We start from the raw sequence: 14,278 nt of genomic DNA on the forward strand, positions 1-14,278 counted from the left end.
CTAGCTGGTCAGTAGGATGGGAACACAAGTTTCAAGGTAGCCAGCCAGAATGCTGCAGCTGTGAAACCTGGCTCACTCTTCTAGAAAAACTTCGAAGGATTTTCATATCCTGCAGAGAGCTGAGAATGCCAGTATTGCTGGAGTTGGCAGTGGTGGGGAAGTTGATAAAAGTTCCCCACTATGAACACTGGCATAGTGGGATGACTCTAAAATGACTCATCTCAATGTCCTTTGCAAAGGATACTCCAGAGTGAGCCTTCAGAGGAGAGGGGCTACAAACACTGAACACCTTCTAAGAAGGTAAAATATGCCTATTGCTGTTTCAGCATCTCTGTTCAGTCTCTGGCCTTTCAGTCTACTTTCTGAAGGGGAGCTGAAGTCCTGCCGGTCTCTTTTTTTTTTTTCCCCCCAAAATGGAAAATGGATTAAGCCATTGCAAAACCCATCTCTACTTCAGACAAAATGGGGGGAATCTGAGGGCTTTCCCCCTTAAAGGATATTAAGCAAGTTCAGACAGTTTTTTCAAAATAAGTATTTCTGGTTTTAAACTCCATTATTAAACTGTTTGAGCTTGCCACATTTTGAAAATTAAATTAAGACTAAAAAATTACTTATACTACCGTTGTAACAAGCCCTGCTGCAGCTGCATTTCAGCAAGGCTTGTTAGAAGGACAGTAATCTGCCACGACTGAGTGAGACAACGTTCAGTGATTCCCACCATTAGCCCTGCTTCCGCAGGGTGCATCTTTCCTTCAAGCGTTCCGGTCCTTGGCCAGCAAAAAGCCTGTGCAGTGGGAAGCTGAACCAGAAGTATCTCTAGCAGAGAAAATGCATGACAATAAGATAGTTCTCACCCACTTCCAACCTGCAACTTTGAAGCCAGTCAAATGTTATCAGCAATAAAATAAGTAGGATGGTTATTTAAAGTATTTGGCTGTTTGGGGATTGAGGGAGGTGATTGAGTACAGTCCTTGTCCTACATAAATATTCGCACATCGTAAATCATGGAGCCTCTCAAATGTCTTCACACCCTTGCAAAAAAGATTAGTGATGCCACACTAATGTTCCTAGGACATGCCAAATGATGGATCCCAACTTTGCTCTCTGCTTTTCACCAGTTTTGCTAAGACTTTAATTCACTGGAGGAAATTAAGTTGTACTCATGCTGTTATACTCTTGTTTTTCCTTTCAGCTACAGTTGAATTCAGTATGGCATCAGAAAAGTCCACAAAAAAAGATCTGCTAAAGGCGGAGGAACAGCAGCAAGCGGTAGGTGCCAGGGCAGCTAGTCCTCTAACATGCAACAGTTAAACTACCCGATGACAGATAATGCTGGTAAACGTAACTTCTGGCAGCACCTCAAAACCAGGCTGGGAGTACCAGAAAGATTAACCATGTCAAGCTGTGGCTAAATCTAAACTCAGTTAATACAGAAGCTAACTTTTTTGCTCAAGAGAAAACTTTAGGGCTGGGTCAAGTAATGCAAGTAATTCTGAAACATGAGCTGTTATAGGTCCTATTTCCACATCTGGGTTTGCTGAAACCCAGTGTGACTTGGAATTCATGAGCCCATAGCTTGAACATTTAATCCTGGCTTGTGGCTGACTTGCTAGTGGTCTTTGGATGAGTCCCTTCAACTCTGAGTTTAAGAGGGATGAGGAGATGGACTGGATGTCCCCTTAGGACCTTTCTGGAGAGACACATGGCTTGTATTCACCCACCCGCTTGAGGCAGGCCTCTAATGTCGCTTACTTTTCTTGGGTTTTAGAGCGCTGTCAATCGAGTAACCAGCTTGCCCTTGCTCAACTCTGCGTTCAACCTGGTCTCATCTGCCTACAACTACACCAAGGAGACGCATCCTTACCTCAGTGGTGTCTGCAGTGTGGCTGAGACTGTGGCTGCCGTTGCAGTAGGTAGCGTGGTTGGTGGGGCACAGCCCATCCTGAACCAACTTGAGCCACAAAGTAAGTGAAGAGGCTGGAGTGACCCTTTCTACACAGAGGAATAGGTGGGGAGGGGAGTTTCATGTGCCTGTTGGGCAATATCCATCTCCTATAGCACATTGTTCTAGTTAATTGTAGCACTGAGTCTTCCACTCAGCAGCTCCCGGCTCCTCAATGAACCCACTGAATTTCACAGACATGAAACTGTTAGTAGGAAAAACAAAGTTTGGCCTCTTGTCTGTGGGGTCTTGAAGTCACTAAGCGAAAACTCCCTGCTTTTTCTCTATCATGCCAAGTTACGAGCATCCCAACTGGAAGTAGCAGTGTCCATCTTGGATATAGCTCAGTCTGTCTCATCCTGATGCTTTTCAACCCTTTCAACCAATCGCCCTACCCACCAGGGGCAAGTATTACACTGCAATTGGAGCAATGTGCTGCCAATAGCTAGAAAGCTGGGAAGGCAAAATGGAGACTATTGGAACCTGCCAAATTGTAAGGTTTGGTCACTTTTTAACAAGACACCCCCCACCCCAGAATGGTGATTTTTTTTTTTTTGCCTTGCTTTCATGATTGTATCCTGAATTGGCCATTGTAGGGTCAAAAACCCCTCTCCAAATTGAAGAATAAACTGGTACCTGTTGTCTTTTCTAGTTGCACTTGTAAATGAATATGCCTGTAAAGGACTGGATCAGCTGGAGGAGAACTTGCCTTTTCTTCAACAACCAGCAGATAAGGTAAAGTAAAAGCTTTTCCTGGGAAGCCATGACTTGATCTCTTGCTTGATGGAACTGTTATGGGTACAGAAGAATATGGAGAAATAAACTTCAGCAGCACTGCTTTGTCAGGTCAGTCCCTGGTATGGGCTAGTGGAGGCACTGCTAGCTGATGAAAGCTGGAGAGATGCCTCCAGCATGTGGAAGTGAACATGTCCATGTAAATACAGGTGTACTGACTTCCCCAGCTCTCCCACAAGACTGCAAGCACAACTTAGCCATGTGGAAAAGCTACTTCAGGGAGGGAAAACCTATTTCAGGAAAAAAATGTATCTTTCTCTGCCTCTCCCTGTTGTAGGTCATCTCAGACACCAAGCAGCTGGTTTCCACCAAAGTGACATCTGCTATGGATGCTGCCTGTGAGGCAAAAGAAGCAATGGCTGATAAAGTGACTGAAGCTGTGGACCTCACTAAAAATGTTGTTGGGGACAGTGTCAAGCTGACTAGGTCAATGGTCGCCTCTACTGTTAACAGCGCTGTGGAGGCTGCCCAGGGTGCCAAGGACCTTGTGACTAACAAGGTGACAGAGGCAGTGGACCGCAGTAAACACATTGTGGAGGACAGCGTTGGACTGACCAAGTCTGCAATTGCTTCTACCATTGTCAATGCTGTGGAGGCTGCCCAGGGTGCCAAGGACCTTGTGACTAACAAGGTGACCGAAGCTGTGGACCTCAGTAAACATATTGTGGAGGACAGCGTTGGACTGACCAAGTCTGCAGTTGCTTCTACCATTGTCAATGCTGTGGAGGCTGCCCAGGGTGCCAAGGACCTTGTGACTAACAAGGTGACCGAAGCTGTGGACCTCAGTAAGCACATTGTGGAGGACAGCGTTGGACTGACCAAGTCTGCAATTGCTTCTACCATTGTCAATGCTGTGGAGGCTGCCCAGGGTGCCAAGGACCTTGTGACTAACAAGGTGACCGAAGCTGTGGATCTCAGTAAGCACATTGTGGAGGACAGCGTTGGACTGACCAAGTCTGCAGTTGCTTCTACTATTACTGCTGCTGTAGGGGCTGCCCAGGGTGCCAAGGACCTTGTGACTAACAAGGTGACAGAGGCAGTGGACCTAACCAAAGGGGCTGTTCAGGATGGTGTTGAGAAGACCAAATCAGTGGTCACTTCTACAGTCAATACAGCTCTAGATGCTGCATATGGCACCATAACTAGTAAAATAAATACAGCCTTGGAGCAGAGCAGAGAGGCCATCCAGGAGGGTGTGGAGATGACTAATTCAGTGGTGACCAACAGCATAAGCAAAGCCAAGGCAGTGAGTCAAGCAGTGGCAGGTGGTGTGGAATCTGTCCTGGGTATATCAGAAGATCTGGTGGATCACTACCTCCCGATGACAGAGGAGGAACTAGGTGAGAAAAAGCTTAGCTGGCGGTTGTAAATGCAAACCCTTTCCCACATGACTAGAAAGCACCTGACACTGCAAGACTCATCTTCTGAAGTAGACTGATAGCTCTGAATTTGTCACCAAGTTGGCTGTCTGTCAACATGGACTTGCCACATAGTATGGGACAGAGTTCAAGCATTTGCTAGCTGGTCCTTGCCCATCAGCTTCAAGGCAAATAAACACATGGGTGCATGCTTCAACCTATCTGTCAAGTCTGCTTATCTGAAGAGAACATGTTGAGCAGGGACTAGCCTACCTTTAATATCTGAGCAACTACAAACCTCTACTGTTCACACAGCAACTTCAGCCTTCATGTTTTTCAATGGGTGATCTTGCCTCTTCCCCCCCTTACAGCTAGGGGAGTGGAGCACAGCTGCATCTCTGTTCTTGTTTCCTCCAGGTAAACTGGCCACCACTGTCGAGGGATTTGGTATGGCTTCTGTGGAGGAGCAGAAACAGCAACAGAGTTACTTTGTGCGCCTGGGTTCCCTCTCTAACAAAGTCCGCCACCGAGCCTACCAGCTCTCTCTGAACAAACTGCAGCGCATTAAGCAAAGCACCCAGGATACTCTCTCACGACTACAGCTGGCAATAAAACTGGTACAAACATGCTTTTTCCTTTTTCCTCCTGTCTGTAGTCTTTCTGCCATACTATCCAGATGGAAGCTCTTCCTCCACCCTGTACCAGCTGCATGTCATCTTGGATCCCTCCCTGTGAGGGAAGCACTTGTGCTTCTCTGATTGTGTGTGCTTGCAATACAGCTGTTCCTCTCATTTTTCCCATCAGATTGAATCTGTGAAACAGGAGGTTGGCCAGAAGCTTCTGGATGGGCAGGAGAAGCTCCATCAGCTGTGGGTGGACTGGAGCCTGACCCAACCCAAAGGAAACCAAGTTAAAACTGCCTCCCAAGCAGAGGTATCCCTAGAAGGGCGTATTTAATCAGGCCTCTTGTGGATGGTGTACATCTCATCTGCTCTAGTAACTGAGCTATATCTCTTTCCCAGCAGGTAGAGTCACGGACTCTAGCTATGCTGCATATCATCACCCAGCAGCTACAACCTGTTTATGAGAATCTGAAAGCCAGCATCCAAGGCCTCCCCAGCAACATCCAAGAAGCTGTGTATCAGGCCGCTCGAAATATCCACAAGCTCCATAGTTCTTTTTCCAGTGCTATGTCTTTCCAGGACCTCTCCAGAACCACCCTGACCCAGAGCCAGGACTGTGTGGTAGAAGCCCGAAGGTCCCTAGATGACCTGTTTGAGTATGTAACTCAGAACACCCCTCTAAACTGGCTTGTGGGTCCCTTTAGGGCGATAGCTAAAGTGTCACAAGATAGCAGAAAGCAGAAGAAAGGTGTGGTGACTGATACAAAGTCATGTGTGTTGGAAAAGGCTTCGTCATCAAAGGAGGTGGTTAAGACACCTGAAGAACCAAAGGGAGCAAACAGGATCCCAGGGGAAGGGTGTGAAGTGCTAGAGAAGCTGGAAGAGAAGGCAGAGAAAGACACAGAGGTGGCACTGGCTGCAAAGGAGATAAAAACTAATGCACCAGAGGAAGATCTCTGAAAAATTCCAGCTCTTCTGGCCAAGGCTCCCTGGCTAGAACAGCACTTTATCCTTTATTCGTGTGTCCAACTGCCAATCGTGCCAAGAGTGCCTCCTGCTCTCGCTGTCCCAGGCTGAGTTTACAGTAAGATGTAGTTTGCAAGGAGACTTGATAACCAAGGTGGGGTGATTCCATATCTTGATTTACTGTTTTTTAAATCATGCTGCTGCACCAAAAGGGAAGATGGGGACCTGTACTTCAGCTTTGTAAGTCAGCCCAGCTGTATGTGTGAATGGCTAATTCTTGCTGAGATGAGTTGTGGGAGAGAAGTGGTCTCAACTTATTTTTAATGTTGGAATTGTTTCTAATTAATCCAAGCTGCAGAGACTGAGAGGATGATGCGCTTGACCTTTGATACAGTTTCAGTCCTTCTACAAGTTTAAAAATGTGTTACAGACACGACTGCCTTTCTGCCTGTTGTGCTTCCGGTGAGGCTCAGCCCTGCAGCGGACCATGAACAGCTGGGGGCAGGAGGCTGCTCCTCAGAAAGAGACTTCTCTTTATGGATCAGCCACAGATCCACTTTTTCTTTCATAGAGAAACACTTAGCAAGGTGGGATTTTCTTTTAAGCATGCCAATTTGCAGTGGGATTATCTTTCCTAGTCATATAAATGACTTCAGGGATCTTCCCTTTGTATCTAACTCCATGCATGAAACCTTCTGCAGCCATTAAGAAGCTGGCAAGTGAGGCAGCTTTTGCTGGGAGTTACTCTGCCATGCTAATAGGATATCCTGTTATTAAAATAGGAGGGATAGGTGCTGGTTATTTTCCCAGCAAACAATGCTTTGTTATCATTTCTAATGTAACTTATTTTGGTAACTTATGTCCTGGCATGGTCCCTGTGCTAAGGCTGGAATAATGGCAAGCAGACTTCAGAATAAAGCATGACCTGTGTTCAAAGCAGTATCTGTTTCTTGTGTATATCTAAAGCTGCAGCATTATGTTCTTCCCTTAGCTAGTGTTTAACAAATCACTTTTCTGGACAACTTGCATGTTCCCTGATCTTGCTGGAGGAAAAAAAAAAAAATAAATGCTTTGTGCAGGTCCCATGTTCTGCCTCGGTCTTAAGCAGAAAAGTATCTTCACTATTTTGTCCCCAAGACTTCTGCCTGTGCTCCTGAGGTTCAGCTGCACCTATACCACTCCTGCTCTCCGGCTCTACCCTACACCTCTCTGAATCCTTAGGTTTCTAGCCCTTTACAGAGGCAATGGCAACAGTCTCTCACTAGAGGGAAACGTCGGTTCCCCGACCGACTCTACCCTCACCAGCTCGACTTTAATCCCTTCAGGCGCTGGTGTGGAGGACACCAGGTACCTGCAGACGGTGCCTGGCACCACGGTCGGGGCTAGTGCACTGCTGGGCTGTCCTCTACCACCGGCGGCCGGGAGGGCCCCGGCCGTGTACCGGGGAGGGAGCTGGCAGCTCACCCGGGCCGAGGCGCTCCTGCCACGGCCACCCTAGCACCGCTCCGGGCCGGCCAGCCCTGCCCCGCCGGGCGCCACCGGCCCCGGCCGGGCTCGGTCCGGGCTGCCCTGGCTCCGCTCCGCCCCGGCCGTGCCCCGCTCCGCTCCGCCCCGCCGCTGCTAGGCCCCGCCGCTTCCTCGTGTGCCAGCAGGCTCCGGCGGGTCGGGTGGGCCCCGCGGCCCCGGGCCCGCCGCATCCCGGATCGCCCTCCCCTTCTCCCGGCCGCGGCGGGAAGCGCTGCCCGGCCCGGGCACCGGGACCGAGCCGGCCCCGGCGCACCAACCCCTCCCGCGGGGAAGGCCGGGGAGCCGCGGAGCCGGACCGGCCGGAGGTAGGCTGGCCCCTTCCCCTCCCCACCGAGGGAGGGTGGAGGAGCGGGGGAAGCCGTTCCCGCGGGGCCCGGCCCCGCTCCCGGCACACGAGGTGAGGCTGAAGGGCTGCGGGCGGGCGGGCGGGCGGGCGGGCGGGGAGAGGCGGCGGCGGGAAGCGGCGTGAGGAGCGGGGCGTTGCGGTGAGTCAGCGGGCGGAAGGGCAGCAGCGAGGCGCAAAGGTCTCGGCTGCCGTTTCGAGCGCCTGCCCTCGCCTGCCCTTCCCTCCTGCCGCCGTTTCACTGAATCAGAGGTTTTCATGGAAAGAGCCAGCAACTTCCTGAGGTTCGGCTTGAGGTCGCTCATTAGGCAATTAGAGGATTTTTATGAGATAGAAAAAAGCAATTTGAAATTATAAACTTTCCCCAGTGGAGAGCTATTTTGGGGCACTCGCTGGTGCTCCCTTTAAATAGAGAAAGCTCTTCCACCAGGCTCAGTCAGTGCCTGTGAGCAGTGTCCCTCCCGGCTGCCCGTGGACCCTCTGGCCACCCGCTCCTCCACTCCGGACAAGTTCTGCTGTTTAATTTAACCCCGGTCAGAGGCCTTCGGTGAGTGCAAGGGTTTAGCAGGGCTCAGGGATTAGATGCGGATGGAGATATAATGTCCACAATTACATTAGGCAGCCTGGCAGAGGATGCATGTGGGTTATCAACCCTCCTGGCACGAGCAATTTGGAAGGTCTTCCTCTAAGCGCGCTTTGTTCCTCAACTGCCCATCGCAAGGAGCCTGCGAGGCCCCTGGAACCAGCTGCCTGGAGGAGACAGGCACTTGGATTTACCTAAATACATTATTAGTTCAGCAATTATTTTTAAACAGTTGTAATTAATGTGCGATGAATGCAAAGAACATGGTCTTTGCTTCAGAACAGAGTTGGAGTAACGCGTGGAGCGCTGGCAGACCTGCAAGCACTGAATAGATGCAAAAATACTTAAGAGCTGTGAGAGAGAACCTGGGAGCTCTGCAAGCCTTGCGAGGACCCCCCCCAGCTCCCCACATCGCTATTTCTGAACGTTGTCCTGTGTTCTTCTCGCAGATTCCTCAGTTCAGAGATATCCCGGTTCTGAGGCGAGGCCCTGAGCAGCAAAGAGCTATCGCTTGGGCGGTACGTGAAGAGCGACCAGGGCATCACAGAGCACCTCAGGGAAACAAACCTTCACTCCAAGTGCTGTAATATGCTTTTTCCATCCATGCTGCTTCAGTCCATCATCTGGGCCACCAGCTGATGAGATGGCACAGAGCGCCAAGCTCCAGCCAAGCTTTGAGGACCTTTTTAATATTCTATCCCAGATCCCACAAGATAAACTCCTTAGCCTCAAATATAAACTGAAGCACTTGATATCCGGGCCCAGCAGCAAATTACTGCAAGCCATGGTCCTGCTTACTCTGGGGCAAGAAGTGGATGCAAGAATTTGTTTGGATGCCTTGGGAGATAACCGGGCAGCCCAGTATGTCCTCCAGACCAAACTGGGCACTGCAGGAGTGCAGGAAGATGGGGAGGATTTGCAGCCTTCCCAGCTGGATGCCGGTGCCATGGCGCTTCTGGCACAGATCTACTCACTGTTGGCGGAGGAAAAACTGTGCAGTCATGAAGCCATGGACAAAGCCTGCCAGGCTGCCGCCAAAGCCTGCAACGCCAGCAAGGAAACTCAGGGGGACACACTGAACAGCATCCCACCTGAGGACCAGGAAAAACATGGCTCTGCTATCAGCATGGGCCCAGGTGACAAATTTCAGACGCTGAGATCTGATGCGGGCCTAAGATTTCTCCAGACGGCCAGCCCAAACTACGTGGTGCGAAGCTCTCCAGTGCAGATTGGAGGCAACTCAGACCTTTCAGGCCCACGGACCTTGTGCTCCTTGGGGAGTCCCTCTTTTCCCAGTCGCTTTGAGATCAGTGCGTCGCCAACAGTTGTTTTTCACACCCAGCCTTCTTCCCACGAGCGTGTCCCCCAGCCCAGCCAGCTGTGCGAAGGGAGCACCAGCGGTGCTGGACAGCCTGACGGGGACAGACAGAGCCACGGCCTGCAGGAAACAAGTTGGGCCAGCAGACCCAACTCTCATCCCGGGCAGGACACAGGTGCCCAAGTCCCCCAACCAGAGAAGGTTCTGCAGGTCAGTTCATGTCGTCCAACTCTCCCTATTCCTGAAACGCAGCTGCCCGCAGTGGGTGCTCTGAACCAACCTGTCGAAAGTAGTGATGTTTCCAGCACAGTGGCAGCAGAACCTCATGCACCAAAAGAAAACACAGACAAAAAGCAAGATGAAAAGCAGTTATCTACAGGTCTTCCTGACTCAAGAGCTACAGTGGATACTGGTCCTGCTCCCAAGTCCATGGAGGACTCCTGTGTTCCAGCAGGCATTCCTTCTAACTCCGCATCTGCTTCCATTTCAACCTGTTCCCTTCCTCCTCCTACCTATTCCTTCTCCTCAACCCTTCCCCCTCCTCTTCAGGGAGCTCCTTCCACCTTATCATATCCCCCTCCCCTCCACTCATCCCCCTCTCCAGCCTGGCCTCCTCCTCTCCAAACTGTAAAACCAGTGCCCACATCAGAGCCAGATGGTGGAGAGACAAAGTTCTTCACTTTTGTTGTCCTGCATGCTAGTGAAGATGAGATTGTTGCCCATCGGGTCAAGGACCTGCTGGAGAACATGGGGGTTCCCAACGGTGCCACACTCTGTGAGGACTTCTTCATTGCCGGACGCAGCCATCTGACTTGCTTCCAGGATGCTATGGAAAACTCCGCTTTCATCATCCTTCTGCTGACCAAGAACTTCCCATGCGACCTGTGTATGTTTCAGACAAACACTGCTCTGATGGAGTCCATCCTGAAACCATCCAAGCGCGACTCAGTCATCCCTTTTGTGCCCAAGGAGAACCCCCTGGAACGGAGTCAGATCCCCAGCACACTCGGTGGGCTGATGCCCTTGGATGAGAACTCTCTTGGGTTCTCCAGGACAGTGCAGAACACCTTTACCACCAGCAGGATCAATGAGAGGAAAGCCATGTGGGACCTGATGCAGAGAAAGAAACTACAGGTGTCTCAGGAACGGTATCGAACACTGCAGAACTTCGCTGCCCTGAGCCTTGGCTCCCTTGGCCAGATGCCTCCATCAGCAACACGGCCGCAGCTGCTGGAGCAATCGCCCCAACAGTGGTGCCCCCCCGCTTCGACTGTCCCTCCTGCCACATACCCACCTCCCCCGGCAGGTCACCCCATGCCTGCTCAGATGGGTCCCCCTCCTTTGCAACCACTTCATCTCCCATCAGGCCAGTACAACATGATGCCAGGTCCGGGAGGCATCCCGCCCCTCATCATTCAACATGCTCGAATGGTTCAGATTGGGAACCACAACATGATGCAGGTAGAAACTGTCACACCAGGTCCCCAGGACAGTGAGGAAGAAACCAGGTAGAATGCTTGATCAGAGATGCAGCAGGTCAGCCAAGGCCAGAGACACTCACACTTAGTTTCAAACCCTAGATTATAGTGATTCTACTGGGACTGGGACTGTTCTTATTTCACTGTGGGTAAAAGGTGCCACTTTCCTGGAGCACAGGAGAAAATTTCCTTCTTTTTTGTTGGACAAAAGAGACTGCAAGCTCCTGAGACTGTTTTCCTTGTGCTTATTTTCAAGTAACTGAGAAAACTCTTTTCCTGATTTTCTGAGGCTACTGGAAGGTTTTATAAATAAATTTTAATTAATTTATTTCTGTTTCTCTGGTTCTTTCCTGTAGAATTAGCAAAGGGGCAGTCAGGGATATCTGCAAAACTGTTCTGCATGTCTGTACCTCTGGGGTGGAGGGGGCTAGGAGATGGCCTGATGTTCTGTTTCATAATCTGCTGCTGACCAAATCATTTGAGGGAAAATCTTCAGGGGATGCTCTGGGGAGTTGCTGTGGCCCCCTGTCAAGGTGCTAAGCACCACGAGGTCCCACCGTTTTCTTCCAGCCGTCCTCTTTGCTTGGGGTTGCAGAGTATCCTCTCGGCCTTTCATGCCGATGCCTACTTTGTGTGCACAGTGCACTTCCCCTGCTGCAGCACACCAGCAGCACCATTTCCCCCAAGCCTCTCGCATCAGACCCAGGAAGGTTCAGGAAACCAGCTTCAGAGACTTCTGAGAGGCTGCAGACCTCTGGGCTGAGGCATCAAGAGATCATTTTTCCCAGTTCCCCTCTGAAACTACAAAGAGAGAAGTTTTTTGTTTGTGAAAGACAAAATTCCCATGTGCCCCTGGAGGCACGGCTTGAATTTTTTTTGTATTTAAGAAAACTCTGTTAAAGAACTGAGATTACACACCAGATACAAGGCTAAACAAGAATCTTTACAGATAAGCTGTGCTTGGGGAAAAAAAAAATACTTAATGAAGGTGGAATGAGAGGGGGGAAATGCAGGGAAAGCCTGAGGAAGCAGAAGCTGGGTGTCCACTCCTCCATTCTTACCTGCTTGTAAAAGGTCAGAGGTGGGACCAGGGCCCTGTTAGACTGGCTGCTGCACAGAGAAATGTTCCCTACTGAGATTACTCCACCTATTTATGTTATTGCCTTTGAGGAAAAAGTTTGACGGAAAAACAAAAGCACTGAGCAGAGCATTACAGAAGGGGTGGAGAAAGGCCAGGAACAGGGGCGGGTATTCTGCAAGACCTGGGCGAGGGATATACCAGGCCGGTATCTACTGAGCTTTTAACCCAAGGAGGGCTTCTGAAGCAAAGCCCCAGGCCCCACGCTCTTCCTCTGACGGCTTCTGCCGCAGCCGTTTGCCTGCTCTGTCAGCAGAGGTCAGCCCAAAGCCACCAGAAGACTAGAAATGGGACTGCTCCCTCTGCGGACCAGAGCCCAGCCAACAGCACTGAGCTCCAGAGTCAGCTCACCCTGCGCCGGGGCCTCTCAAGCTGCAGGGCAGCGCTCGCCCTGCTCCTCACCCTAGGAAGGAGCCGAGAGCTGCCAAATCCTCGTTAAGGTGGACCTCGAAGGCCAGTGTGATTGACATAGGGTGGGGGGACGACCCCGTTTTGGGTACTTCTGCAGATGTGCGTGAGCTCGTGTCACTCTGAATAGCTGTCCCAGTACGTTTCAAATCGAGAGGAGCCAACACTGTCTGGCAGCCAAAGCACAGGACTCCTACAGCCCATCCTGGACCTGAGACTACCCAAACTGGGTACTCACAGGGCTTAATTCCGGATTATAGTCTTTGCCCAAGAACCATCCAAGCCTTACAACAAACACTTGCATAAGAAAGATATTAATAAATCCTTGGAGAAAAGACTGTTCAGCTGACATTAATCCCTTCTCAGGGAGCACTCTGGTCACTGGGCTAAAGACTGTCCAATTCTCACTCTTCCTCTCTGGCTCAATCTACCTCAAGCTCATTCTGCACAAAGCACGCCCTCCCAAACAAGTACCAGCCTACTAAATAAAGCTCACTGCTGAGACATGAATCCCCAGCACGGAGGAGAGAACAGAATGGGAGTCTCCCCTCAGTCCTGGCTCCTCAGAGGATAGCAGGTAACGGTATAAAGGACAGTCCCCTCCACCTGCCCTGTGCTGAAAGCTGCAACTGCTGCCTTTTTATTTTCGAGCAGCTTATGCCCCTCAGGAGGGGCTGAGGATGTCTGCAGGATGATGCTGGAGAGCCTAGGAAGTGATTGAACTTCAGTACAAGCTCTGCAGCTCCTGGGTACCACCAGACGTAGGAGCCGAGGGCTGATGTGTCCCTACTCTTAAACTGCAAGAGAGCACTGGCTGTCACAGTTTTCAATTTAAATCCCACAGAATTTCCTCTTAAGAGGCCACAGGTCCTTTCTCACAGATTTGCCCATAGAAGGTCTTTTGGCCTCCCTCCCCCTCCCGCCCCAAGGATGCTTAGCTCCTCCTGGACCTCCTTGGCTGAGAACTAGCACAAGAGACCAGGCACGGACAAATCAAAGCCCTCTCTGTCCCGAGCAGAACAAGAACCACATAAAAGCATTGCTATTTAAAAGCTGCCATCAGTTGTTGGCTTCCAGCTTTGAAACAGTTCAGCTTTTAACTTCGAAGGACCCAGTGACAATATATTAACTCATTTACTCTTTATAGTCTGCTGGAATCCTCCAAGTGCTCGGATTCCTTCTATTTCCCTATTTGCTCTCCTCTACGTTACCTTTGTTCGAATAGGTGACGTGTTACTGCAATTCCTGGCACTCTGCAGTTGCTGCTGTGCAGCCACCAGGACAGCCCCTCCCCTTGGCAGAAAACATATATATCACTCTTTCCCCTGTCTTTCTATAAATAAACATCATGCAAAACTAGTCAACTGGAAGCTGGTCTAGCTTGTAAACAACCTTAACAACAGTCACATCAAGTTTGCCTGGACACGGAGAAAGGGAAAGACATGGCAGCAGACTGTAAAACATTGCAGGGTTGGGGTTTTTTTTAAGCTTACTGTGCGTGGAGGGCTGAGAGGCTCAAAGGTTATTGGGAGCAACTTCCACTTCAGAGCCATAAACCTGTTTTAACCGCAGCAGCAGGTCCGCTCTGCCCACATTGTCAGGGCCCTCTTTGCTGTTGCTCACCCTGGAAAGGAAGCTTTGCCACCAGGGCCTTGTTTTCACCAAAAGAACGCACGTGTGCCTGTGACCCCCTCGTTCTTCCCCAGTTTCTCTGGGAACCTGGGAAATGCTGACACGGTATCCCCATCTTTATGCTGTAGGCCACTTTCTTTGTAAACACTGATCTTACGGCATTAGGA

At 50.4% G+C, this 14,278-nt stretch overlaps 2 protein-coding genes across 3 annotated transcripts; both read left to right on the forward strand.

Moving 5' to 3' along the window:
* The first annotated feature begins 1,209 nt into the window (after positions 1–1,209).
* On the forward strand, positions 1,210–6,927 carry LOC127025621 (perilipin-3-like). Of its 2 annotated transcripts, none has more exons than XM_050910679.1 (7): positions 1,210–1,269; positions 1,769–1,964; positions 2,595–2,677; positions 3,015–4,077; positions 4,513–4,712; positions 4,900–5,028; positions 5,118–6,927. In XM_050910679.1, the coding sequence occupies exons 1-7, from the start codon at positions 1,210–1,212 to the stop codon at positions 5,676–5,678; spliced, it is 2,292 nt and encodes a 763-aa protein (XP_050766636.1). In that variant the 3' UTR covers positions 5,679–6,927. The 2 variants fall into 2 exon arrangements, with proteins under 2 accessions (XP_050766636.1, XP_050766637.1); XM_050910680.1 differs by having other exon boundaries at positions 5,121–6,927.
* A 1,739-nt stretch (positions 6,928–8,666) lies between these two features.
* On the forward strand, positions 8,667–11,255 carry TICAM1 (TIR domain containing adaptor molecule 1). The gene has a single exon (XM_050910564.1). The coding sequence runs from the start codon at positions 8,781–8,783 to the stop codon at positions 10,965–10,967; it is 2,187 nt and encodes a 728-aa protein (XP_050766521.1). The 5' UTR covers positions 8,667–8,780; the 3' UTR covers positions 10,968–11,255.
* Positions 11,256–14,278: the final 3,023 nt, after the last annotated feature.

Source organism: Gymnogyps californianus, chromosome 24 (genome assembly GCF_018139145.2).
Source record: "Gymnogyps californianus isolate 813 chromosome 24, ASM1813914v2, whole genome shotgun sequence".
NCBI classification, from domain to species: Eukaryota; Metazoa; Chordata; class Aves; order Accipitriformes; family Cathartidae; genus Gymnogyps; species Gymnogyps californianus.

What these genes read in the sequence shown, in the direction of transcription:
- LOC127025621 (XM_050910679.1), top strand. Translation starts at nt 1,210, where the DNA reads ATGGCATCAGAAAAGTCCACAAAAAAAGATCTGCTAAAGGCGGAGGAA. An exon ending in GAACCAACTTGAGCCACAAA is followed by an intron (nt 1,965 to 2,594) that starts GTAAGTGAAGAG and finishes TGTCTTTTCTAG; the next exon opens with TTGCACTTGTAAATGAATAT. An exon ending in TTCAACAACCAGCAGATAAG is followed by an intron (nt 2,678 to 3,014) that starts GTAAAGTAAAAG and finishes TCCCTGTTGTAG; the next exon opens with GTCATCTCAGACACCAAGCA.
- TICAM1 (XM_050910564.1), top strand. Translation starts at nt 8,781, where the DNA reads ATGGCACAGAGCGCCAAGCTCCAGCCAAGCTTTGAGGACCTTTTTAAT.